We start from the raw sequence: 27,994 nt of genomic DNA on the forward strand, positions 1-27,994 counted from the left end.
CCCATTATGTGTGAAATGTTGATGTGCATCACAGGAGTTAAAAGGGGCAATGTGGGCCAAGACTTCACAGACCGTCCAGGAAGTAGGCCATGGAATTTCAGAAGACACTTCAAGAACAGCAAATGGAACCTCTGATGTGAGCCCATGAGAAGACACTGGCCCTCAGAAACAAATGTCCCAGTCGTAGCCATGTTAGTAGCAGTGTTAACCCCTTGTCACAGAACCTCATTGTAAACCCTGGTGCCATGGTCAGGGTGGGTCCTTTGATTAAGTGCGGGAGTTATCCCCTGAACAGGATTATATGAACCAGGGTCAAGTATCGTGAGACTCTGCCAGAACTGCAACAGTCTCTCCTGGGGCCCGATGTCATGTTGCCGGGGTGGGATTCGGCAGAAAACGAGCGACAAAGGTAGCCTCCATGACAACTTTTGTGGTTGTTTTACATTAAGCCCTTGATGGTCTCTGGAGGACTGAAAAATCATTTTCCAGCAACAAAGCCTGGCCCAGAGCGTGCAGATAAAGCGTTTCACAGTGAACAGATTCCCAAGCCAGGAATTCATGCTCAAAGGATCTGATGGAACCAAATCCCAATACACATGAAATAAGTGGATGGAAGCAGGCCCCAGAGGACAATCAGGAAACTGAAAATTCATAGAAAAATGCACCCAGAAGCTGTGAAGCATCCCGTCAATCATGGAGAAAAGGAATTCTGGCTGATGCATGGGGATAGCGATATGGCTCCATGTAGCTATGCATATGAAAATGTGGGTATTCGTGGGCATTAATTGCTCTGGTCTCATCCCTATGGGAAACACATCCATTAGTAAGGAAGAAAGGGGACAAGGCATAGCAACACGTGTGTCTACCATGCCTCTGATGTGTACCTCATCATCATTATGTTCAAGAGTAGATGACTGTAATGAGTAGATATTCTTTACCTGCACAGACGAAGAAAGTTCACATTTTGCTTTCTCACATGCTTCTCTCACTCTCTGTAGGGCCATGTTGTCCTTTGTTAAATCCACACCAGACTAAAAAGTAAAAACACCACAATGACTTTATCACACAACCTTTAAATGGCATATTATTGATACATAGCAGTTCATATTAAGTACCAAAACAAAAAATAACTGTTAAGCAAACTGTAGTGCGTGCATGATCGAGGATCGTCTGACAACCTAAACAAGAAGTGTCTCCAGCATATACAGTGAAAGAAAGGTTACTTGCCTGTAAATCTATCAAATGGTTGGTCCACAACAAAAAGATGCGCCACAAATCAAATTCAGTTTCAAACTACTTATTGTGTTAGAATATTTTTACTCCCGTAGGAGAGCCCATCTGATGATACGTGGTTCGGTGCCTTATTCAAATTGGGCATTCATTTTAACAGTATTTTACATTACTTTTTCAAAATAATTTAACCATATCAATGTGCATTCAAAATAAGGCAGAAATGAGGGAGTGGTGAAGGGGAGGGGCGTTAGGGTTAGAGAAATATTTACCAGACAAAATATACAACAATGAAAACAGAACAAAAAAGAAAAGAAAAACGAATTGGTCGGTTTGTTCTCTTATGTGACATGTTGATAGTTGCAGGTATATTCTAACAAAATTATCCATCATGTCCTACTGATGTTCTTTCACATAATATTCAAAAATATATCTTTGTATCAAAAAGTTTCATTGAATGATCATTTACATTCTTGAGGTCATATATTACGGATTAACTATGTACTGAGTCCCCATATGATGATCTTGAGTCACAAGCTATAAGTGTACAGAGGTTCTTAACACATTATCCAAACGTTTGTCTCCATTCTTAGATAACTACGCACTAAGTCCCCAAGTAGTTTAGACAGATTACAGGCAGTTTGCTTACAACAATATCCTTGTATTACCATATGTGTATGGTATTCTTTCTCACATCGTTTACTGCGCAATTTACGGGTTAATCCCACCTGTAATACAGTATTCCTTATCATTGTAGTATGCCTGATACATTGTATGGTTACATTTTTAGATATTGTTTTGCAATTACTGCCTGTTCCCATTAGCCAGTATTACTTATCCTTATAGTACATCTTATACAGCTTATGTTTTATTTTCTGGATTTGGTTTTAAAATTGCTGCCCGTCACCATTAACCAAACAATTACGTGGTCAATTTTGGGTGTCACCTATTACAATTGTCATTAGGCGCCCCCGTCTTGCTCCTCAAATGTGTCTAAATAACTCCAGTGTCTTCTTTTAAGATATTACCACACCCAATGTTAAAAATAGCTGTCCCTGGTCGGTGTGTTTGAATTGAACCGTGTGGTCCCCGCTCGTATACTTGCAATGTATTTGCATTGCCATAGAAACAATAAACACCTGTGTTCTATTTGAAGCTGAAGCACATAACACATCTTCAATCTACATACTGCCTGTCTTTCCCATATTAACAGGCCGATTCATGGAATAATTAGCGCGGCGCAAGTGGGCAAAAACGTGCGAATCGCAGTGGAATAGCGAAAATCGCAGTGCAAGTGCGAAAATCGCACGAAAAGCAGCGCACATCGATTCATGGAAGGCCGTGCGCGAGAAAACCATCGGATGTGCGATAAAAAAGTGTGCGGCGCACGTTGGCGCACAGGCCATCTAACAGCGTGCGCCAGGTCATAGCGAAAATCGCACAGGCCACAGCGAAAATCGCACATAGCGCGGCGCACGCAACAAAAGTAGGCGGAACACGGGGCGTAACACTCGGAATGGGGAACAACTTGCCAAAACGTGGGCGTCACGGGGGAAGTACAGGGTACAAGTGCGCAGAACGCCCACACGCTCGCCTACAACACGTATTCATGGAATAGAATAGGGCAAAAAAGCGCACGCTCAAACCAGCGCACAGGCACAAACACGACCGCCACAAGAAAGCAGGCGGTAGCGTCTCTGCGCCTGGAAGAAATGTGCGCCAAAAGGTGCGCCAACAAATAGCACCTATATACAGCCATGATGAATGTCCTATACTGTGGCCCTCCAGGACAAATGACGTGCAAAGGGGTACCCACAAACACGGACACCCGCTGACAAAAAATTACGTGTGCGTGTATACCGGGGTGCGCGGGAAGTCTCACACGCGATTTCGGCAGGGTACGTGTATTTCAGGGGTGCGCAGGAAGTTCCACACGCGATTGGCCCAGTGCGAGCAGGGTACGTGTATTCCATGGGTGCGCGGGAAGTTCCACACGCGATTTCAGCAGGGTATGTGTATTCCAGGGGTGCGCGGGAAGTTCCACACGCGATTTCAGCAGGGTACGTGTATTTCAGGGGTGCGCGGGAAGTTCCACACGCGATTTCATCAGGGTACGTGGATTTCAGGGGTGCGTGGGAAGTTCCACACGCGATTTCAGCAGGGTATGTGTATTTCAGGGGTGCGCGGGAAGTACCACACGCGATTTGAGCAGGGTACGTGTATTTCAGGGGTGCGCGGGAAGTTCCACACGCGATTTCAGCAGGGTACGTGTATTTCAGGGGTGCGCGGGAAGTTCCACACGCGATTGGCCCAGTGCGAGCAGGGTACGTGTATTTCAGGGGTGCGCGGGAAGTTCCACACGCGATTTCAGCAGGGTACGTGTATTTCAGGGGTGCGCGGGAAGTACCACACGCGATTTGAGCAGGGTACGTGTATTTCAGGGGTGCGCGGGAAGTTCCACACGCGATTTCATCAGGGTACGTGGATTTCAGGGGTGCGTGGGAAGTTCCACACGCGATTTCAGCAGGGTATGTGTATTTCAGGGGTTCTGGGGAGTACTACACGTGAATTGGCCGTGTGGGTCCTCCCAGGTGTACGCTCCACAACCTCCACGGCCCCTGCAGGCAGCCCACACCACGGGGGACTACCCTGCACCCCTGCTCATGTCCCGCAGGCAGCCCATCCACCATGGGCATGCCCCCCAGCCAACCCACATGTCACCTTGCACTACTGATCAACAATGCATGTCTCCCACCACCTCCACCCCCCAGCCACCATGGCCAGCCCCCACCAGGCCCCCACTCATGTCTCCCACCACCCCCACCCCCCAGCCACCAGGGGCAGCCTCCACCAGGCCCCCACTCATGTCTCCCACCACCCCCACCCCCCAGCAGTGCAGGGGCAGCCTCCACCAGGCCCCCACTCATGTCTACCACCACCCCCACTCCCCAGCCACCAGGGGCAGCCTCCACCAGGCCCCCACTCATGTCTCCCACCACCCCCACCCCCCAGCAGTGCAGGGGCAGCCTCCACCAGGCCCCCACTCATGTCTACCACCACCCCCACCCCCCAGCAGTGCAGGGGCAGCCTCCACCAGGCCCCCACCCATGTCTACCACCACCCCCACCCCCCAGCCACCAGGGGCACCCTCCACCAGGCCCCCACCCATGTCTCCCACCACCCAGCAGTGCAGGGGCAGCCTCCACCAGGCCCCCACTCATGTCTCCCACCACCCCCACCCCCCAGCCACCAGGGGCAGCCTCCACCAGGCCCCCACTCATGTCTCCCACCACCCCCACCCCCCAGCCACCAGGGGCAGCCTCCACCAGGCCCCCACTCATGTCTCCCACCACCCCCACCCCCCAGCAGTGCAGGGGCAGCCTCCACCAGGCCCCCACTCATGTCTCCCACCACCCCCACCCCCCAGCAGTGCAGGGGCACCCTCCACCAGGCCCCCACTCATGTCTCCCACCACCCCCACCCCCCAGCAGTGCAGGGGCAGCCTCCACCAGGCCCCCACTCATGTCTCCCACCACCCCCACCCCCCAGCCACCATGGGCAGCCCCCACCAGGCCCCCACTCATGTCTCCCACCACCCCCACCCCCCAGCCACCAGGGGCACCCTCCACCAGGCCCCCACTCATGTCTCCCACCACCCCCACCCCCCACCATCCAGGGGCACCCTCCACCAGGCCCCCACTCATGTCTCCCACCACCCCCACCCCCCAGCCACCATGGGCAGCCCCCACCAGGTCCCCACTCATGTCTCCCACCACCCCCACCCCCCAGCCACCAGGGGCACCCTCCACCAGGCCCCCACTCATGTCTCCCACCACCCCCCAGCAGTGCAGGGGCAGCCTCCACCAGGCCCCCACTCATGTCTCCCACCACCCCCACCCCCCAGCCACCAGGGGCACCCTCCACCAGGCCCCCACCCATGTCTCCCACCACCCCCACCCCCCAGCAGTGCAGGGGCAGCCTCCACCAGGCCCCCACTCATGTCTCCCACCACCCCCACCCCCCAGCAGTGCAGGGGCAGCCTCCACCAGGCCCCCACTCATGTCTCCCACCACCCCCACCCCCCAGCAGTGCAGGGGCAGCCTCCACCAGGCCCCCACTCATGTCTCCCACCACCCCCAGCCACCAGGGGCACCCTCCACCAGGCCCCCACTCATGTCTCCCACCACCCCCACCCCCCAGCAGTGCAGGGGCACCCTCCACCAGGCCCCCACCCATGTCTCCCACCACCCCCACCCCCCAGCAGTGCAGGGGCAGCCTCCACCAGGCCCCCACTCATGTCTCCCACCACCCCCACCCCCCAGCAGTGCAGGGGCAGCCTCCACCAGGCCCCCACTCATGTCTCCCACAACCCCCAGCCACCAGGGGCACCCTCCACCAGGCCCCCACTCATGTCTCCCACCACCCCCACCCCCCAGCCACCAGGGGCACCCTCCACCAGGCCCCCACTCATGTCTCCCACCAACCCCACCCCCCAGCAGTGCAGGGGCACCCTCCAACGGGCCCCCACTCATGTCTCCCACCACCCCCACCCCCCACCATCCACGGGCACCCTCCACCGGGCCCCAACTCATGTCTCCCACCACCCCCCAGCAGTGCAGGGGGACCCTCCACCAGGCCCCCACTCATGTCTACCACCACCCCCACCCCCCATGGGCAGCCCCCACCAGGCCCCCACTCATGTCTCCCACCACCCCCACCCCCCAGCCACCAGGGGCACCCTCCACCAGGCCCCCACTCATGTCTCCCACCACCCCCACCCCCCACCATCCAGGGGCACCCTCCACCAGGCCCCCACTCATGTCTACCACCACCCCCACCCCCCAGCCACCATGGGCAGCCCCCACCAGGCCCCCACTCATGTCTCCCACCACCCCCACCCCCCAGCCACCAGGGGCACCCTCCACCAGGCCCCCACCCATGTCTCCCACCACCCCCACCCCCCAGCAGTGCAGGGGCAGCCTCCACCAGGCCCCCACTCATGTCTACCACCACCCCCACCCCCCAGCCACCATGGGCAGCCCCCACCAGGGCCCCACTCATGTCTCCCACCACCCCCACCCCCCAGGGGCACCCTCCACCAGGCCCCCACCCATGTCTCCCACCACCCCCACCCCCCAGCAGTCCAGGGGCAGCCTCCACCAGGCCCCCACTCATGTCTACCACCACCCCCACCCCCCAGCCACCAGGGGCACCCTCCACCAGGCCCCCACCCATGTCTCCCACCACCCCCACCCCCCAGCAGTGCAGGGGCAGCCTCCACCAGGCCCCCACTCATGTCTCCCACCACCCCCACCCCCCAGCCACCAGGGGCACCCTCCACCAGGCCCCCACTCATGTCTCCCACCACCCCCACCCCCCAGCAGTGCAGGGGCAGCCTCCACCAGGCCCCCACTCATGTCTCCCACCACCCCCACCCCCCAGCAGTGCAGGGGCAGCCTCCACCAGGCCCCCACTCATGTCTCCCACCACCCCCACCCCCCAGCAGTGCAGGGGCAGCCTCCACCAGGCCCCCACCCATGTCTCCCACCACCCCCACCCCCAGCAGTGCAGGGGCAGCCTCCACCAGGCCCCCACTCATGTCTCCCACCACCCCCACCCCCCAGCCACCAGGGGCACCCTCCACCAGGCCCCCACTCATGTCTCCCACCACCCCCACCCCCCAGCAGTGCAGGGGCAGCCTCCACCAGGCCCCCACTCATGTCTCCCACCCCCCCACCCCCCAGCAGTGCAGGGGCAGCCTCCACCAGGCTCCCACCACCCCCATCCCCCAGCAGTGCAGGGGCAGCCTCCACCAGGCCCCCACTCATGTCTCCCACCACCCCCACCCCCCAGCAGTGCAGGGGCAGCCTCCACCAGGCCCCCACTCATGTCTCCCACCACCCCCACCCCCCTGCCACCATGGGCAGCCTCCACCAGGCCCCCACTCATGTCTCCCACCACCCCCACCCCCCAGCCACCAGGGGCACCCTCCACCAGGTCCTCACAATCCCCAATCATGTGCGTTATGGTCAGCCTCCACAGCCAAAAAGCCCTACCAAGTAACCCATTCACCCACATGGAAATGGAAATTACATGTCACACCCCCAATGTTCATGAAGCTAATGAACCCATGTCCGTCACACACAATGGTTGCAATTGAATGGGAAAACCCCCAACATGACATGCATGAAACCAATGAGATGATACCACACAGTGAAGTATGAAAACAAAATTGTATTGAAAAAAATAAAGAATGCTAAATAAATTAAACAAACTACAATGGGAATGAAAAAAAAATAAGCTGCATGTCCGTATAAAAAAAAAAACAGCAAATCATAATCCAAAAAAATGTCGTCCAAAGTCAAATGTAAAAAAATATCTATCCAATTAAGAACTATGTAAAAAACTTCAAAGGGTCCATGAGCCCAACCGAACAAAGGAAACCTACAAAAAAACATAACTAAAAAGCAACTATATACAAAAAGTGAAGCAGTGTCCGTCGACTCCAAATCATAAGAACAAACAAAGGAAACCTAAAACTAAAGAACTATATACAAAGGCGGCGGGCAAGTCCAGCGGCTCACTCCGTGGTGTTCCGGGCCAGGGCATCATCGAACTCCTGTTCGATGTCCCGGAGGCGGTCCAGTTCCATGGCCCTGAGGGTCCGCAGGGATGACGCCGTGTCCTCCTCCAACCCCCTGCGGATTGCCTCGAGGCACTCGGCCCGCCTCAGGGCCCTCCGCATGGAGTTCTCCGCCCTGACCATTGTGAGCCGCGCCTCTTCCGCCCGCCGCCGCTCCGCACCTATGGCGTGGCCCAACCGCTGCCACACGGAAGACACTCTCTGTCCTGGGTCCTCCTGCCCTCCGGCCGATGCCTGCCCCTCCGATGTCGAAGGCCCCGAGCCTTCATGGCTCCCACCATGTTGCTGCTGCTGCTCTGCCTCTGCCCGTGCACTGCCTCCTGCTGCCTGCACATCCTCCGCCGGCTGGGGTGCAGTTGTTGATGTGGCCACCCCTGCTGGACGTCCGACTCCCGACTGTGGCAGGGATGCCTCCTCCACCAGCCTGGCCGCACTGTCAGAGGCAGCTCCACAGGGCACCCAGGTGACTGATGGGTGGGAAGATGGCACAGAGGACGACTGGCGCGTAGGGGGTCCAGTTGAGGAGGGGGTCGGAGCAAGCCCCATCAGACGGAGGAATCCGGTCTGGGTGACCTGTCCCAGCAGGCTGACGTGGTCAACGAGCCATTCGAGATGACGTGCAGTCTCTCCATGAAAAGACTGCAGGTCACCTCGCATGGCCCGTTGACGCAACGCCACACCAGCCAGGACAGGCTCAACCCGGACCTGGATAGCCACGTCCGCAGGCAGAGGAAGGCCAGTTGACGTCAGCTCATCCCCTGCCTGAAAACGGGTCTGGACGTAGGCATCCCTGCTGGTGCAAGATGATGCAGGGGCAGGATCGGGGACAGGATTGCACACAGGCACCTCCGCGGCGGCCTGTGCTGCCTCCTGTCCCTGGTCCTGGACTGCACCACTAGCACCAGTGGGATCCCCACCTCCAGACCCCGTCTCTGGTGCTTGCACGGCCTCCTCCTCCACCAAACCCCCCACCAACCTGGATGACTCCGTGCCATCTTCCCCTGTTGGGCCCTGTGGGGTCCCAGCTGCCCCTTCTGGTGCCGAGGAGTCCAACTCCAACCTCCGCCTCTTGGACCTCCCCCCGGCAGCTGCGGCCTGGGACGCGGCACCGGACTCCTCACTCCCCGACGAGATGACAACACGGGAGGGGAGCCGGGCCTTACGTCTCCGGCTGGCGGTGGGATCCCCGCCGCTGTGCTCCACAGCACCTTCTCCGCCCTCTTCATCAGTTGACGCTGCAGACAGGGAGAAACAAAACACAGGCATCAGGGCACTGTACAATGGACACATACACACATGACAGTTGCACATGAGTGGCATTGGCAAACCTCAGACATGTCATCACAATCCCCAACACACATGTCATTGCAACTCGCACACATGAGCCATACAACTGCCATATCGCAACTGCCACCACCATCCATACACATACAACAGCATGAGCAGCCAAAGGTGAGCCAGACATCACATGCAACACAGAAGTGCACCACACATGTACACACACCACCACACTTGCATGCATGTGTACACCTCTGCCAAGTGTCGCACTGTTCAGACGGGCATCCATGTCACATCTGCCAATCAGGCTTCCACATACCGCTGTCACATGCATCCATGTAGCATCACGGTTGCACCCTTGTCAAATACACACACATGCACATGTACACAGTGCTCATACATGCAGCCGAAAACAACATACATGCGTGACATCACGGACATGTCTACTTACATACACATTCATCCAAACATGTGTGCACACACAACTGCATTTGGCATGCAAGCCTACACACACAAGCACCATCCATGTCTCACACATTACAGCCCTCGCATGTGTCAGCCCCACGGCCCTGTACACCCCCACCCATACTCGACCCCATACAAACAGATGTGCAACCTGCACACTACCGAATAATCACCACACGCACTGCTCACAATCAGGATGCATGTACACTCACCGCTCGACTCCAGACGGGTCTGCTTCTCCAGGACCTGGACGTGGAGCGCTGGGGATATGCGTTCCAGGACCATCATCTGTTCTTCCGACAAGTGGCCCCGGCGCCCCTTGGCATCCGCTGCCTTCAAGAGGCGCCGGGCCTTGTTCAGGGTCCTGGACCTGAAGTCCTCCCAGCGCTTCCTGACATGTTGTAAGTCGCGGACTGCCACCCCCTCCGCGTTGATGGCAGTCACGATGTCAGTCCAGATCCGAGTCCGTCCTTCCTTGTCGGCGCGGGAACTTCCGAAGAGGGCATCATACTGCCCCAGGACTTGCTGCACCAGGACACCAACTTCGGTGGCACTGAAGCTGGTGCCCCTCTGCCTCTCTGGCCGGGGGTTGTCAGTGGTCACAGATGGTGTTTGCCCCGACATGACAACCCCAGAGGCAGGAGTGGGTGGGCAACTGGGTCCTGGGGCTGGGCTGTGGAGCGATGGAATACCAGTCGGGAGTCTTCGGTTCCAGCAGGGGTGGTCACAGCAACAGCACCCCTGGCTGATGTGCAGGCAGCAAATGGCAGTGCACGTGGGCAGCAGGCAGTCAGGCAGCAGCAGATGGCAGGTGGGAGCGTGCTCGGGGCTCTGGGGGGCAGTAGTTCGGCCTTCTGGGCAGGAGCGTGGTCTTCCGTGTGCATACGCGTGGCCAGCTTGGTACGGAGTGATTTGGCACGTGAAAAGTCTGCACGTCAGCGTGAAATTCGAGGAAAGGCCCTTAGCGCGTAAGCGCGTCAACACGCATACGCGATTCTATTGGACCAAAGGCCCTCAGAGCGTAAGCGCGTCTGTGACGTGACCCGCACGGGTGTTTCCCACACAGCACGTGATGACAGAGCACACGTGGAAAGACTGCACGTCAGAGTGTCATCGCGTGTAATTGGACAGCACGTCAGAGTGTCATCGCGTGTAATTGGTGGGAATGGGCCTAGCGCGTACACGCGGCAGTGACAAAGCGTGTAATTGGTGGAAATGGCCCTACACGCAGAAGTGACAAAGCGTGTAATTGGTGGAAATGGCCCTAGCGCGTACACGCCGCGTAAGTGACGCTGGACGTGTGGGCCTGTATAAAAGGTACGTGTAGAACACCATTTCCTTGTACGTGCTTTTCGTGGAGAGCGAGTGGGTGAATTCTGTACTTCTTGTCGTTTCACACGCGATTTACTTCACAGCGTTTCAAGTTCGTATTCCCTGTTACCTCTGACAGCTTTTTCTCTTTTTTCTCTTTTACTGGTTTACCTGGGCCTGTTCCCTCAAACAGTGTTCCCTTCTACTGTTGTCCTGTCTCCTCAGACAGCGTACAAATCTTCTTTTGGCGGGGGTGTTGCCAACCAAACGCGCTCCTTTTTCACGCTCTTTTACCTGGCAGACGGTGAGTCACGCACGTATCTAACATCTGTGCTTGCCCCGTGTGTAGCCTACCCCTTCAGAGGTCATTCTAGGCTGCGTGTGACACGCATACGTTCATTCTTGTGTTACTGGGTGCCACAGCGTAGTGCAGGTTTTTCTTTCTGCACACGTGGTCTAGGAGGGGTTGCGTGCACGTCATCTCCCTTTTTTGGGGCTCCTGTGCGTAGCGTGACCCGTCATCTTTCCCCAGGGGTTACATTCAGCCTTGCAAGAGCACTAGGGTACAATTACCATCTGGTACCCAACCCCTTTGACCCCCAATTGCCCAGGACAATAGTTTACAGCCACTCCCATACGCACATTTACATCAGTGCCATGGCTGGGAGGCGAGGATTCCGTAAGGGTGGCAAAGGTGGAAGAGCCACAAGTGGTGGCCGTGGTGGATCCGGTAGGGGACGTGGTCGTTACTTGCAGGGTGAGCCTGTCCCCCCATGTGTGGAGGACCAGTCAAGGGCACCCATAATCCCCCCCCCTCCCGTTGAGGCTGATGTGGCTGACACCATCCATGCTCAGCCCTTGTTGGACCAGCCCATTGTGGCACCAGACCTGGCTGACTCCATGGCTGACTTCCAGGTCAGCAGGCCTATGACACGTGCGCTGGTGCACGTTGATGTCACCACGCCACGTGCATCTGGGGCAGCAAGGTCATCTGCTGCCCCAAGTAGGCAGGGCGGAGAGGCTGCAGGGGCAGCTGCGGCTCCATCCACCCCAGCCCTCACACACCCAGCCAGGACAGTGTCGGTCCTAGTCCATCCTGCTGACATTCCCCCTGACACCATCACACTTGAGCCAATGCCTGCACCAACTCCCATGCTGAGTGTGCAATCCCACACTCCTGATACAGAGTCCACCAGGGCTCCTGCCCCTAGTGTCCAGAGCGGCGCAGGACACTCAGGATCACCACCACCTTCCAAGCGGAAGAGGAAGAGTGCTCGTCCGGCACAGGCTGATGCCCCAGACATGGCTACACAGTCCGGCCCGTCGAGGAAGCCCAGCTTCACGGATTACGAACTGAATGCACTTGTCGAGTATGTGTCCGCACATGACAACGAGATGGTCATTGTTGCAGGATCCAAGACCACACTTGCACAACGCCAGGCTCACTGGCAGACCGTTGCGGACATCGTAAGTGCCCTTGGAATCGTGAGGCGCACAGCCAATGATTGCTATAAGCGCTGGAATGACCTAAAGCGCAGGGCAAAGAGTAAGCTGGCCTCAAGTCATGCCGCAACTCTAGTGACTGGAGGTGGGTCTCCAGTAGTAGACATGGAACTCACTCCACATGAGTCAGTCGCTGGGACCTACGTCACGGAGGAACAGATCCAAGGCGTGGGAGATCTGCCTGATTACGAGGCATTGTCCGGTGAGTGCACATGCATGTGTGTGTCATCCATGTGCATGGTGTGTGTGAGGGCTTCTGTTTGTGTGCCAGGTGAGAGTGTGTGCGCCTGAGTCGTATGGGTCAGCCATGTGCTTCATGCAATACATCCTGCGCAGCTGCATTTGGCCATAGCAGTATCCCTTCTGCCAACAGTAGACATCTAGCCCAACTGCACGCCAGTTGCCCTTGAAGTGTCACCTTGCCACAACATTGTTGCTTATTTTTCACTGTTCATTCAGTCAGATTGTTTGCATTCCACCACTTTTACTAGGCATTTCGCAGTCCTCTAGTCACATGTCTGACATGGCTATGGTAAAGTGGAGTGACTTTGTTACCTGGATATCATTTGTTCACACATGTCCCTGTGCAATTGGACCATTTCGGACTGGCAGCTCCAGGTGAAAAATCTGACCTGTTTGAATTAGAAAAGCTATTACATGCGGGAACTGGACTGAATGAATAGGTGCTGCCCTCCTCTCCATCTTCACTCAATAGCAATGGTACATGCCATCTGTGTGATGGCATGTGTGTTTCACCTGGCAATCACAGGCCAATGTGTGATGCCACTGCCAGGCAGCATGCAGAAAATGTGTTCATCTTCCATCTTGGTGTCATCAGTGTGTGCCATTTGCCTGCCCTTCATATGCAGTGAGGGTGCATGCATGGGAGGGTTTTAGTCATGTGGGACATGTGTCAATCAAGTACTGGTCCTCTTGCTTCTCAGCCCTCATTGTGTGCCATGGTGCTAATGCCTGTTTCCATTTTTTATGTCTTTGCAGGGGAAGACGCACCTGATACTGCTGGGGTTGTGGAGATGGTGCAGACCCAGGAGGGGTCCGAGGGCGACCAACCACCAGTGAGGGACGTGGTGTGGTGGTGGGTGAGAACCCACAACTGCTGCAGGTCGTGCTCTCAAGGGGTGTCTCTGGCTGCACCTCCCCCGAGCTGTACTCAGGTGTTGATTCGGATGAGACCTATGTGCCGTCGCAGGTGAGTGTTCCAGGGAGGGATTCTGTTCTGTCCCACCCACCTGCACCAGGGTCAGAACCCTCAATGGGGATGTCAGTGTTGGCAGCTACGCCTTTGGTGGTTACGGATGCAGGGTCACACTCCGCAACATCTGATCCTGTTCCTGGGCCAGCAGATCAGAGGGGGAATGCAGTCCTGCAGCCTCAGGCAGTGCCGGCACAGCAAGGCGCAGTTCGCCTTGCCCCAGACAGATGTGGTGCCCGCCGACGTGGTGGCCGTACGCCACCTGGCAATACCGCATGGGAGCAATCCATTTACGGTATGGCAACCCAACAGGCAGCATCATCCGAGATGATGGCTCAGGCCATGGATAGGGTGGCCACTTCCATTGTCCCCCCTGAAAGGCTGATGGAGCGACTACAGCAGGCAACCGACTCCATCTGCCAGTCACACAGGGAGGACATGTTGGGGTCCAACAGGGACAGGCGGGCGGCACTGGCGACTCTGCAGGAGGCCATCTCCATAGAGTCCCAGGGCCACAGGGAAGCCCTGAGGCAGGAGCTCCTTCACCTCAGGACGACTCTTGTTGAGCTTGAGGCTTCAACACACCAAAGGACAGAACAGCAGCTGGAGCGTCTCACCCGTACGCTCTCAGCTGAGATGCAGGCAATGAGGGCGGAGGTCCGGGCATCCCGTGAGTTGTTGCATGGGGACCTCCGCACACTCATCCTCCAGAACCAGACCTACCACACCCGCATGCTTGCAGCCATGGAGGAGCAGACTAGGGCCTTGCGTGGGCTGCCTCCCATAGTGCAACCACCTCCGGATGCAGCTGTACAGGGTGATAATAGCGACAGCAGTGATACTCCCACAATAGGGTAGCCGTGTGGGCCATGAGCCCATGGAGGTGTTTTTTTTTCCCAGGATCCACACAGGTGGGTTCTGGTGTGCACCCTGTCCTCGGACCTCCTGGGTGGCCTCCCCAACCCCCCGGGCCCATCATTGGCCATTTTTTATTTTTTTTTATTTTTATTTTATTTTATTTTTTTATTTTTATTTTTAATTATTTTTTTCCCAATTTTTTTGGGACAATTTGTTGGCTTCCGTGGTTCCTGTGGGCATACGCTGCATTGTGGCTGGGCACATGCAGGCTTCTCATGTATTTGGTTCAGATGCTTGGGTTTGAGTCACACACACCCCTCCTGCTTCCCGTTTCCATGGGCTTGCAAAGGGTGTGCCCAACTGACATTGACGTACATGGGGACATTGGACTCCCACTACATGTGTGGGTAGTCTAGTCAATACTGTGTATACATTCGTAGTGCATATTGCTGTTGTGTTGTACACTGCATGTTGCATTGATGTGTAACTCATCATCTGTGTCTACCTCCCAATTTGCAGGTCCCTTCCTCATGTCTACACAAGGCCCTCTAGTTTGGAGATGGGGTCCATGTTGGCAGCAGTGCACCTACAACTCTACATGGCGCCAACACTGCACAGTTGGTAGTGGTGGGAGTGCAGGCATTTCCAGGTGGTGAGACTACTAATATATAACATTTGTGATGTCATGTTAATGGTAGTACCTGCTCAAGTTTGTTGTTGGTCCTGCATTACTGTGAGCATTTCAGGTGTTGCAAGTTTCAATTAGGGACACTCTACATTGTGACACTAGTGTCATGTTGTGGGGATTACTTTGTTTACCTGCAAATAGCATGACATGGCACGGTGTGTCGTGTGGCGGTGCTGGGGATGGGTTGGCTGGCATGGCACTGTCCTCTTGTTGCATTTTGCAAGTGGGTATTCATTTTAGCTGCTTGAATGTGTTACTTCACAAAACTGCATTGGTGGTGTCTGTGTGGGTAGGGATGCACACATTGTGACACTTCCAGGTGAACAATCTCAGGCTGATATGGTTTTCACGGTTCATTCTCCAGACATTCAGGATCAGTGTCAGGTTGAGTCATCATTGATTGTCAGATGGAATGTGCCAGGGCAGTGTGCACTCCACAGGGGTGTGATTTCTATGTGAAGTAATTAGCCACTAGCTGTGTACGGGCTGCTTCCCCCCGTGCCCTTTCCCCTCCCATGCGCAGCGGCTGTGCATGTGGTTGGGGATGTGGGGCCACCACCATGTCCACGGCCAGTCCCCGGCGTGTTGCAACGTTGTGCAGGACACATGCTGCCACTATGATCCTGCACACTACTGGGGGAGCGTACAACAGCTGCCCGCCAGAACGGTCAAGGGAGCGAAAGCGTGACTTTAGCACTCCGAATGTGCGCTCCACTATGCCCCGGGTTGTAATGTGGGCTGTGTTATATCTTACCTGGGGTGGCGTGGTGGGGTTCCGAATTGGCATCATCATGTGGGGGCTGAGAGGGTAGGCACTGTCCCCTGTGGAGGTGGTGATTGGTATCATTGGTGGGGTTGTGACCTTGCTCAGTATCTGACATGCATGCATGTGCAGTGGCATTCATACTCACCAAGCAGCCATGTATCGCCATGCCGCCCAGCTTCTAGGTCCCGGCTTAGGTTGGACATTCGGTAAATGAAGCTGTCGTGGGTTGACCCGGGATAGTTGGCAAATACTGAGGTGATGATTCCCTTGGCATTACATACTACCTGCACGTTGATGGAATGCCAGTGCTTGCGGTTCCTATAGATGTGCTCTGATGCCCTGGGGGGACGTAGAGCCACATGGGTGCAGTCAATGGCACCTAGCACTTTGGGGAATCGTGCCACACCGTAAAAATCCAGGGAGGCAGCATGCCTTTCTGCAGGTGTTCTGGGCAGGTATATGTGCCTGCGGACTGATGGGCGTGCAGTGATGATGTTCAAGACCTGGTGTAGGCAGCGTGACTGGGTGGCCTGTGATACCCCACCCACAATGGCACTTGTCCGCTGAAATGATCCAGTGGCTAAGAAGTGCAGTACATTGAGGACCTTCTCCAGGGGGCTGAGTGCTTGGGAGCACAGGGTGGGTGATGTGAGGTCATCCTCCCACTCACTCACCAGGTCCAGTATAATGTGTGGTGGAAACCTGTACCTCCCATGCACCTGGTCATCAGGCATCCCGAAAAGGCTGGTTCTGGGTGTGAATATTCTGGGCCTGACTATCCTCCTCCTCCTCCTCCTCCTCCTCCTCCTTTGGTAGCCCACGCCCACTGCTGCTAGGAACGGTATGTTCATCCTGGGTCTGAGCTTGTTATTTTGTTAGCGCGCAGATTTATGCGCTGCGCGTGTTGTAGGCGAGCGTGTGACCCGCGCACCTCTGAAATCCAGTACCCAGTCCAATAGCGTGTGGAAATTCCCGCGCACCCCGGGATACAGGTGCGCTGACGTACTTGCGTGTGTAAGTGCCCGCGCACCCCTGATATACACGTACATAGGCCAATCGCGTGTACGTGCACTTTTGTCCAATTACACGCGATGACACTCTGACGTGCAGTCTTTCCACGTGTGCTCTGTCATCACGTGCTGTGTGGGAAACACCTGTGCGGGTCACGTCACAGACGCGCTTACGCGCTGAGGGCCTTTGGTCCAATAGAATCGCGTATGCGTGCTGACGCGCTTACGCGCTAAGGGCCTTTCCTCGAATTTCACGCTGACGTGCAGACTTTTCACGTGCCAAATCACTCCGTATCAAGCTGGCCACACGTATGGACACGGAAGACCACGCTCCTGCCCAGAAGGCCGAACTACTGCCCCCCAGAGCCCCGAGCACGCTCCCACCTGCCATCTGCTGCTGCCTGACTGCCTGCTGCCCACGTGCACTGCCATTTGCTGCCTGCACATCAGCCAGGGGTGCTGTTGCTGTGACCACCCCTGCTGGAACCGAGGACTCCCGACTGGTATTCCATCGCTCCACAGCCCAGCCCCAGGACCCAGTTGCCCACCCACTCCTGCCTCTGGGGTTGTCATGTCGGGGCAAACACCATCTGTGACCACAGACAACCCCCAGCCAGAGAGGCAGAGGGGCACCAGCTTCAGTGCCACCGAAGTTGGTGTCCTGGTGGAGCAAGTCCTGGGGCAGTATGATGCCCTCTTCGGAAGTTCCCGCGCCGACAAGGAAGGACGGACTCGGATCTGGACTGACATCGTGACTGCCATCAACGCGGAGGGGGTGGCAGTCCGCGACTTACAACATGTCAGGAAGCGCTGGGAGGACTCCAGGTCCAGGACCCTGAACAAGGCCCGGCGCCTCTTGAAGGCAGCGGATGCCAAGGGGCGCCGGGGCCACTTGTCGGAAGAACAGATGAGGGTCCTGGAACGCATATCCCCAGCGTTCCACGTCCAGGTCCTGGAGAAGCAGACCCGTCTGGAGTCGGGCGGTGAGTGTACATGCATCCTGATTGTGAGCAGTGCGTGTGGTGATTATTCGGTAGTGTGCAGGTTGCACATCTGTTTGTATGGGGTTGAGTATGGGTGGGGGTGTACAGAGCCGTGGGGCTGACACATGCGAGGGCTGTAATGTGTGAGACATGGATGGTGCTTGTGTGTGTAGGCACACATGTTTGGATGAATGTGTATGTAAGTAGACATGTCCGTGATGTCACGCATGTATGTTGTTTTCAGCTGCATGTATGAGCACTGTGTACATGTGCATGTGTGTGTATTTGACAAGGGTGCAACAGTGATGCTACATGGATGCATGTGACAGCGGTATGTGGAAGCCTGATTGGCAGATGTGACATGGATGCCCGTCTGAACAGTGCGACACTTGGCAGAGGTGTACACATGCATGCAAGTGTGGTGGTGTGTGTACATGTGTGGTGCACTTCCTGTGTTGCATGTGATGTCTGGCTCACCTTTGGCTGCTCATGCTGTTGTATGTGTATGGATGGTGGTGGCAGTTGCGATATGGCAGTGGTATGGCTTATGTGTGCGAGTTGCAATGACATGTGTGTTGGGGATTGTGATGACATGTCTGAGGTTTGCCAATGCCACTCATGTGCAACTGTCATGTGTGTATGTGTCCATTGTACAGTGCCCTGATGCCTGTGTTTTGTTTCTCCCTGTCTGCAGCGTCAACTGATGAAGAGGGCGGAGAAGGTGCTGTGGAGCACAGCGGCGGGGATCCCACCGCCAGCCGGAGACGCAAGGCCCGGCTCCCCTCCCGTGTTGTCATCTCGTCGGGGAGTGAGGAGTCCGGTGCCGCGTACCAGGCCGCAGCTGCCGGGGGGAGGTCCAAGAGGCGGAGGTTGGAGTTGGACTCCTCGGCAGCAGAAGGGGCAGCTGGGACCCCACAGGGCCCAACAGGGGAAGATGGCACGGAGTCATCCAGGTTGGTGGGGGGTTTGGTGGAGGAGGAGGCCGTGCAAGCACCAGAGACGGGGTCTGGAGGTGGGGATCCCACTGGTGCTAGTGGTGCAGTCCAGGACCAGGGACAGGAGGCAGCACAGGCCGCCGCGGAGGTGCCTGTGTGCAATCCTGTCCCCGATCCTGTCCCTGCATCATCTTGCACCAGCAGGGATGCCTACGTCCAGACCTGTTTTCAGGCAGGGGATGAGCTGACGTCAACTGGCCTTCCTCTGCCTGCAGACGTGGCTATCCAGGTCCGGGTTGAGCCTGTCCTGGCTGGTGTGGCGTTGCGTCAACGGGCCATGCGAGGTGACCTGCAGTCTTTTCATGGAGAGACTGCACGTCATCTCGAATGGCTCGTTGACCACGTCAGCCTGATGGGACAGGTCACCCAGACCGGATTCCTCCGTCTGATGGGGCTTGCTCCGACGCCCTCCTCAACTGGACCCCCTACGCGCCAGTCGTCCTCTGTGCCATCTTCCCACCCATCAGTCACCTGGGTGCCCTGTGGAGCTGCCTCTGACAGTGCGGCCAGGCTGGTGAAGGAGGCATCCCTGCCACAGTCGGGAGTCGGACGTCCAGCAGGGGTGGCCACATCAACAACTGCACCCCAGCCGGCGGAGGATGTGCAGGCAGCAGGAGGCAGTGCACGGGCAGAGGCAGAGCAACAGCAGCAACATGGTGGGAGCCATGAAGGCTCGGGGCCTTCGACATCGGAGGGGCAGGCATTGGCCGGAGGGCAGGAGGACCCAGGACAGAGAGTGTCTTCCGTGTGGCAGCGGTTGGGCCACGCCATAGGTGCGGAGCGGCGGCGGGCGGAAGAGGCGCGGCTCACAATGGTCAGGGCGGAGAACTCCATGCCGAGGGCCCTGAGGCGGGCCGAGTGCCTCGAGGCAATCCGCAGGGGGTTGGAGGAGGACACGGCGTCATCCCTGCGGACCCTCGGGGCCATGGAACTGGACCGCCTCCGGGACATCGAACAGGAGTTCGATGATGCCCTGGCCCGGAACACCACGGAGTGAGCCGCTGGACTTGCCCGCCGCCTTTGTATATAGTTCTTTAGTTTTAGGTTTCCTTTGTTTGTTCTTATGATTTGGAGTCGACGGACACTGCTCCACTTTTTGTATATAGTTGCTTTTTAGTTAGGTTTTTTTTGTAGGTTTCCTTTGTTCGGTTGGGCTCATGGACCCTTTGAAGTTTTTTACATAGTTCTTAATTGGATAGATATTTTTTTACATTTTTTTTTTATTTTTTTTTTTTATTCCCATTGTTTATAACCTCATAGGTTTTTACAACATGTTTTAAAATTTTTCTTTCCCAGTTGCGCCGTTTGTTTAGTATCTACCTAGGGACACCACTCCTATGGATTCCTGTCTCTTATTCTGAGCTCGCGAGCCGGCCAGACGTGTGCGCCTCCTCAGCGGGTCCCTGTAGGCTCTTACAGGTTCAATTTGGCCCATTAGCTCTTTGCAGAGCGACAGTCAAAAACTTCGCGGCTGTCCTGGACCATTTAGCCGAGTCCCCGGCTATCAGCCGTGACCAGGAGGTTTCCTCATCCAACGTCTTGGCTTCATTGAAGAGTGGTGTCAGATAGGATTGTCTCTCATCGGATAGTGCTGGACAGATCATTAGCAGGTGTCGAAGTGATTCTTGGTTGTCCGGCGTACTGCATAGCCGGCACTCCGCTAATGGGGACAGCGCTCTATTAAATAGAATTTCTCTAGTAGGGAGTATGTTTAGCCGAGCCCGCATAAAGGTTCGTCTTAGATTTTTTCCCGGGAACTTATCACAGTACTTCAAAGGTTCCTTTAGGCGATTGTACGAAGGAGGTAGATGCATTAGAGATTTATAAGAAAGAGCTTTTTCGTTTGTACAGATCCAATCTTGCTGCTCTAGCTTAGTTTTGACACGGCCTGGATTTGAGATCAGTGTTTCTTCATCACACAGCACCGCCTCCATAGCAATCTTGATTTTTTTTTCCCAATCTGCCAAGGCTTTACAGTTCTGTCCTTGTAATTCCCCCCCCACGATTTTGAAGATCGAGGGGGAGCTTTGTAACCGAATTTTCCTGTATAGCTGCGTTGCGGATATTATCACCACCGCTCCGAGAGATAGTAGACCTAAGTCTCGACGGATTGCTGGAAGGGGAGCTGACTTAGGCAAGCCTAGTACAGATTTCCAAATGAAGCCTTCTAGACGAGGCCATAGTTCAACCGGGAGATTGAGGTTTGCCGCCATGCCATAAGTAATAGTTGGAACTACTTTCGTTTTGTAGAATTGTATGGCGGGAAACCATGAGAATTTTCCAAATTTCCCATCGACTGCCCGCATTTGAGAGGTTAGGTTCCGTACTTTTGACCAGAGCGAGTTTTGGAGTGAGTTTTCCCGGAGCGTGTTGTCTAGCATGACTCCGAGATATTTGTATTCGGTTACAACTTCAATTTTGGTTTGTCCCAGTGCCCAGCCGAAAGTAGGTTTCGTGCTCTTTGTTGGTTTTGAGAATATCAAGATTTTGGTTTTCGTTTTGTTGATTTGCAGGTTATTCATGCTCATGTATGCCGCTACGTTGGTCAGCTGACGCTGGAGGCCAATTGCTGTTTGGTCTAGTAGAACCAAGTCGTCGGCATACCAAAGCCTGGGCACTTTCACCCCTCCTAGTTTGGGGGGGAATGCTCGCACCGTTTTCTCGGACTCTTGATAGTCCCCAATAAATGCAATAAATAGGGCCGGGGCCAGGGGGCATCCCTGTTTAACTCCTCGTTTGGTGCAGATCATGTCGGAGAGGTCCCCTTGCTGGTTTAAGCGGACCCTTAATGATGTTTCCGTGTGGAGGGCCCGGATAGGGTCGAGAACTGGGCGCGGGCAGTTCCATGCTGTCAGTTTGTCCCATAGCATCGCCCGATCTACTGTGTCGAAGGCCTGTGAGAGGTCTATTAGTGCCATGTAAACTTTAGTCGCCCCCCTCTTAGCATTGGCCTTGATTATACTCAGGATAAGAAGATTGATTGCCGTTCCTGTGCCTTTTTGGAATCCTGTCTGAAAACAGTCCGCCGCTGGGGAGAAGGCGGCCCAGTCCTTGAAGTGTTTTAACAGCAATGATGCATAGATTTTGCCAATTATGTCAAGAAGTACAATCGGTCTGTAGTTGGCTGGCAGGTTTCTATCGCCCTGCTTAAAAACTGGGACTAAAATTGCCTCTGTCCAGGATTTAGGAACTTGCTTCAGGGTTTGACATTGGGTGAAAAGTTCATAAATCGCATATGCCCATGCTGCTGGATGTCTTTTAATATCCACATTCGTCAGTCCATCTGGGCCCGGTGCCCTTGACGTTTTTAGCTTGGCAATTATTCTTAGGATGTTTTCCTGGTTTGCTAAATTGATCCATGGGTATTCCCCTCCTTTTTGAGTCTGGACGGGCGAGTTCCCGGGTGCCCGGTATAAGTCTGAGTAGTGGGAGATCCAGCTTTGTTCCGATACTGAACTCGAGAGTGGAGGCGCTTTTTGGCAATTTCTATTTCTGAGCAGTGTCCAAAAATCTTTGGTCTTTCTCGTCGCCCCAATTACCAGCATGGCTTCCGCGTCCTTCTGGTACAGTGCTTGGCGATGGTGTTTTAGCCATGCCTTGTAAATCTTCTCGCCCGTGTGATATTCAGTCCATGCCTCCACCTTCCCTACCTTGATCGCTTTCTTTTTTAACTTTCTCAGTTCCAGCCTTTTTGTCACCACCTCTTGGTTAAACGTGTGGACATGGATATTTTTTTACATTTGACTTTGGACGACATTTTTTTGGATTATGATTTGCTGTTTCTTTTTTTTATACGGACATGCAGCTTATTTTTTTTCATTCCCATTGTAGTTTGTTTCATTTCTTTAGCATTCTTTCTTTTTTTCAATACAATTTTGTTTTCATACTTCACTGTGTGGTATCATCTCATTGGTTTCATGCATGTCATGTTGGGTGTTTTCCCATTCAATTGCAACATTTGTGTGTGACGGACATGGGTTCATTAGCGTAATGAACATTGGGGGTGTGACATGTAATTTCCATTTCCATGTGGGTGAATGGGTTACTTGGTAGGGCTTTTTGGCTGTGGAGGCTGACCATAACGCACAAGATTGGGGATTGTGAGGACCTGGTGGAGGGTGCCCCTGCACTGCTGGGGGGTGGGGGTGGTGGGAGACATGAGTGGGGGCCTGGTGGAGGGTGCCCCTGGTGGCTGGGGGGTGGGGGTGGTGGGAGACATGAGTGGGGGCCTGGTGGAGGGTGCCCCTGGATGGTGGGGGGTGGGGGTGGTGGGAGACATGAGTGGGGGCCTGGTGGAGGGTGCCCCTGGTGGCTGGGGGGTGGGGGTGGTGGGAGACATGAGTGGGGGCCTGGTGGAGGGTGCCCCTGGATGGTGGGGGTGGTGGGAGACATGAGTGGGGGCCTGGTGGAGGGTGCCCCTGCACTGCTGGGGGGTGGGGGTGGTGGGAGACATGAGTGGGGGCCTGGTGGGGGCTGCCCATGGTGGCTGGGGGGTGGGGGTGCAGGGGGACATGAGTGGGGGCCTGGTGGAGGGTGCCCCTGGATGCTGGGGGGTGGGGGTGGTGGGAGACATGAGTGGGGGCCTGGTGGAGGGTGCCCCTGGATGCTGGGGGGTGGGGGTGCAGGGGGACATGAGTGGGGGCCTGGTGGGGGCTGCCCATGGTGGCTGGGGGGTGGGGGTGGTGGTAGACATGAGTGGGGGCCTGGTGGAGGCTGCCCCTGCACTGCTGGGGGGTGGGGGCGGTGGGAGACATGAGTGGGGGCCTGGTGGAGGCTGCCCCTGCACTGCTGGGGGGTGGGGGTGGTGGGAGACATGAGTGGGGGCCTGGTGGAGGGTGCCCCTGCACTGCTGGGGGGTGGGGGTGGTGGGAGACATGAGTGGAGGCCTGGTGGAGGGTGCCCCTGCACTGCTGGGGGGTGGTGGGAGACATGAGTGGGGGCCTGGTGGAGGGTGCCCCTGAATGCTGGGGGGTGGGGGTGCAGGGGGACATGAGTGGGGGCCTGGTGGTGCTGCCCCTGCACTGCTGGGTGGTGGGGGTGGTGGGAGACATGAGTGGGGGCCTGGTGGAGGGTGCCCCTGGTGGCTGGGGGGTGGGGGGAGACATGAGTGGGGGCCTGGTGGAGGGTGCCCCTGGATGGTGGGGGTGGTGGGAGACATGAGTTGGGGCCTGGTGGAGGGTGCCCCTGCACTGCTGGGGGGTGGGGGTGGTGGGAGACATGAGTGGGGGCCTGGTGGAGGCTGCCCCTGCACTGCTGGGGGGTGGGGGTGGTGGGAGACATGGGTGGGGGCCTGGTGGAGGGTGCCCCTGGTGGCTGGGGGGTGGGGGTGGTGGGAGACATGAGTGGGGGCCTGGTGGGGGCTGCCCATGGTGGCTGGGGGGTGGGGGTGGTGGTAGACATGAGTGGGGGCCTGGTGGAGGCTGCCCCTGCACTGCTGGGGGGTGGGGGTGGTGGGAGACATGAGTGGGGGCCTGGTGGAGGCTGCCCCTGCACTGCTGGGGGGTGGGGGTGGTGGGAGACATGAGTGGGGGCCTGGTGGAGGGTGCCCCTGCACTGCTGGGGGGTGGGGGTGGTGGGAGACATGAGTGGGGGCCTGGTGGAGGGTGCCCCTGCACTGCTGGGGGGTGGTGGGAGACATGAGTGGGGGCCTGGTGGAGGGTGCCCCTGAATGCTGGGGGGTGGGGGTGCAGGGGGACATGAGTGGGGGCCTGGTGGTGCTGCCCCTGCACTGCTGGGGGGTGGGGGTGGTGGGAGACATGAGTGGGGGCCTGGTGGAGGGTGCCCCTGGTGGCTGGGGGGTGGGGGTGGTGGGAGACATGAGTGGGGCCTGGTGGAGGCTGCCCCTGGTGGCTGGGGGGTGGGGGTGGTGGGAGACATGAGTGGGGGCCTGGTGGAGGCTGCCCCTGGTGGCTGGGGGGTGGGGGTGGTGGGAGATATGAGTGGGGGCCTGGTGGAGGCTGCCCCTGGTGGCTGGGGGGTGGGGGTGGTGGGAGACATGAGTGGGGGCCTGGTGGAGGCTGCCCCTGGTGGCTGGGGGGTGGGGGTGGTGGGAGACATGAGTGGGGGCCTGGTGGAGGCTGCCCCGGCACTGCTGGGGGTGGGGGTGGTGGGAGACATGGGTGGGGGCCTGGTGGAGGGTGCCCCTGGTGGCTGGGGGGTGGGGGTGGTGGGAGACATGAGTGGGGGCCTGGTGGGGGCTGCCCATGGTGGCTGGGGGGTGGGGGTGGTGGTAGACATGAGTGGGGGCCTGATGGAGGCTGCCCCTGCACTGCTGGGGGGTGGGGGTGGTGGGAGACATGAGTGGGGGCCTGGTGGAGGCTGCCCCTGCACTGCTGGGGGGTGTGGATGGTGGGAGACATGAGTGGGGGCCTGGTGGAGGGTGCCCCTGCACTGCTGGGGGGTGGGGGTGGTGGGAGACATGAGTGGGGGCCTGGTGGAGGGTGCCCCTGGATGGTGGGGGGTGGGGGTGGTGGGAGACATGAGTGGGGGCCTGGTGGAGGGTGCCCCTGCACTGCTGGGGGGTGGGGGTGGTGGGAGACATGAGTGGGGGCCTGGTGGAGGGTGCCCCTGGTGGCTGGGGGGGGGGGGGTGGTGGGAGACATGAGTGGGGACCTGGTGGAGGGTGCCCCTGGATGGTGGGGGGTGGGGGTGGTGGGAGACATGAGTGGGGGCCTGGTGGAGGGTGCCCCTGGTGGCTGGGGGGTGGGGGTGGTGGGAGACATGAGTGGGGGCCTGGTGGAGGGTGCCCCTGGTGGCTGGGGGGTGGGGGTGGTGGGAGACATGAGTGGGGGCCTGGTGGGGGCTGCCCATGGTGGCTGGGGGGTGGGGGTGGTGGTAGACATGAGTGGGGGCCTGGTGGAGGCTGCCCCTGCACTGCTGGGGGGTGGGGGTGGTGGGAGACATGAGTGGGGGCCTGGTGGAGGGTGCCCCTGCACTGCTGGGGGGTGGGGGTGGTGGGAGACATGGGTGGGGGCCTGGTGGAGGGTGCCCCTGGTGGCTGGGGGTGGTGGGAGACATGAGTGGGGGCCTGGTGGGGGCTGCCCATGGTGGCTGGGGGGTGGTGGTAGACATGAGTGGGGGCCTGGTGGAGGCTGCCCCTGCACTGCTGGGGGGTGGGGGTGGTGGGAGACATGCATTGTTGATCAGTAGTGCAAGGTGACATGTGGGCTGGCTGCGGGGCATGCCCATGGTGGATGGGCTGCCTGCGGGACATGAGCAGGGGTGCAGGGTAGTCCCCCGTGGTGTGGGCTGCCTGCAGGGGCGGTGGAGGTTGTCGAGCGTACACCTGGGAGGACCCACACGGCCAATTCACGTGTAGTACTCCCCAGAACCCCTGGAATTCACATACCCTGCTGGAATCGCATGTGGAACTTCCCGCGCACCCATGGAATACACGTACCCTGCTCGCACTGGGCCAATCGCGTGTGGAACTTCCCGCGCACCCCTGAAATACACGTACCCTGCTGAAATCGCGTGTGGAACTTCCCGCGCACCCCTGAAATACACATACCCTGCTCGCACTGGGCCAATCGCGTGTGGAACTTCCCGCGCACCCCTGAAATACACGTACCATGATGAAATCACGTGTGGAACTTCCCGCGCACCCCTGAAATACACGTACCCTGCTCGCACTGGGCCAATCGCGTGTGGAACTTCCCGCGCACCCCTGAAATACACGTTCCCCGCTTGGCGTTTGCCGTTTGCCAGCCCGGTGAACTGGTCCAGGGTTAGCGCAGCCATTTGCGATGATTTAGCGATTTTGATGGCTTTTCCTTGCGCGAGGGCGTTCTTGGGGGCGTTACTGGCGCTGCTGCAGGGTCGCTGCGATTCTCTGCGCCACGGCTGGTTTGGGAGCCTAAAATCCATGAATACGCTGTGCGCGGAAATCGGTTTTAGCGCACGTTCCTGGCGCACACAATCGCACGCGGACACTCTGCGCCAGCCGCTTGCGACACTTTTCTGCGAAATTCTATGAATTACCATGTTAGTATATCTCATGTCATTTGGATCCTAATGCCTCACTACGCCTAAAGTCTTTTCCTCACTTAGATACAAAAGTACATTATGCATTATATATGTTAGAATTGAACCGCGTGCTGCCGGTTTGTATACTTTAAAATATATCTTTTTTTTTTATTTTATTTTTTATTTGTAACATCTAGTTTTTACAAACTTTTATTACAACTCATCCTCAATTCATTAGTAACACTTTCCTTGTACATTTAAGTTCTTGACATTCAAATTAAGTTCTAGACATTCAGATTAAGACTTTATCGAGGAAATTTATCACTGAACAGATTAGATGTTCCGAGCTACCACTCAGTATCCGGAACCACAAATCTTCCATCATATCGTTTGCAGGCTTGAATTTACTCAGGTGGATGAGTCTCAACTCATTTATTGCCACACATTCGATTGTCAGATGTTTTAATGACTCTACGTGGAGTTTGCAGTGCCGACAAGCTTCATCAGTAACCGGTTTCATTTTTCTCATCAACATCATTTGGTTTGTTTTATGAAGGTTCAATATAAGTCTGAGAAATTTGTCTCTGTAATATCTCGAGGGAAATTGGCACAGATATTTTGGCATATTGTCCACTTTATTCTTTGTTGGCCCAAGATCTAACACTGTCGGCATCCTTGCAAGATTATCCAAGTTGTCGATCCCTAACCATTCTTTCAACTTAGTTCTTGCAATCTGTGGCCGATTTGTCAATGTGTCCATTGAGATATTTGCATTATGCATGATGGCTTTCAGTTTCTCTGACCATCTTAAAAGCAAACCTTTGTGATGATGTGATCCTCCTGATCTTAGTATTTTGTAAGCTGGTTCAGGATTCGATATTTCCATCTTTCGTAGTAGTGACAAGGATTTCCAAAGAACTGTTCCATATAAGCTTTCTAGTGCCAGTTCATGACGAATTGTGGTAATTGAGAGATACTTAGGTAATCTAAGTACTTGGCGCCAGAATAACCCTTCCAGAGTGGACCAGATCTTTAGGTCAATATTCCAGCCCGCCTCTGCCCCAAAGGTTATTGTAGGGACCACTT

The 27,994-nt window shown here is 56.4% G+C and overlaps 1 protein-coding gene across 2 annotated transcripts in view; it reads right to left on the reverse strand.

Moving 5' to 3' along the window:
- LOC138582748 (stress-70 protein, mitochondrial) overlaps positions 1–27,994 on the reverse strand; it is a 1,916,616-nt gene that overhangs the window by 968,146 nt on the left and 920,476 nt on the right. For both annotated transcript variants that reach the window (XM_069654348.1, XM_069654347.1), the window contains one exon: positions 939–1,031. In XM_069654348.1, coding sequence (XP_069510449.1) covers positions 939–1,031 — 93 coding nt within the window. The remainder of the gene's footprint in view (positions 1–938; positions 1,032–27,994) is intronic.

This window comes from Ambystoma mexicanum, chromosome 3q, assembly GCF_040938575.1.
Source record: "Ambystoma mexicanum isolate Mex_15411 chromosome 3q, UKY_AmexF1_1, whole genome shotgun sequence".
Taxonomy (NCBI): Eukaryota; Metazoa; Chordata; class Amphibia; order Caudata; family Ambystomatidae; genus Ambystoma; species Ambystoma mexicanum.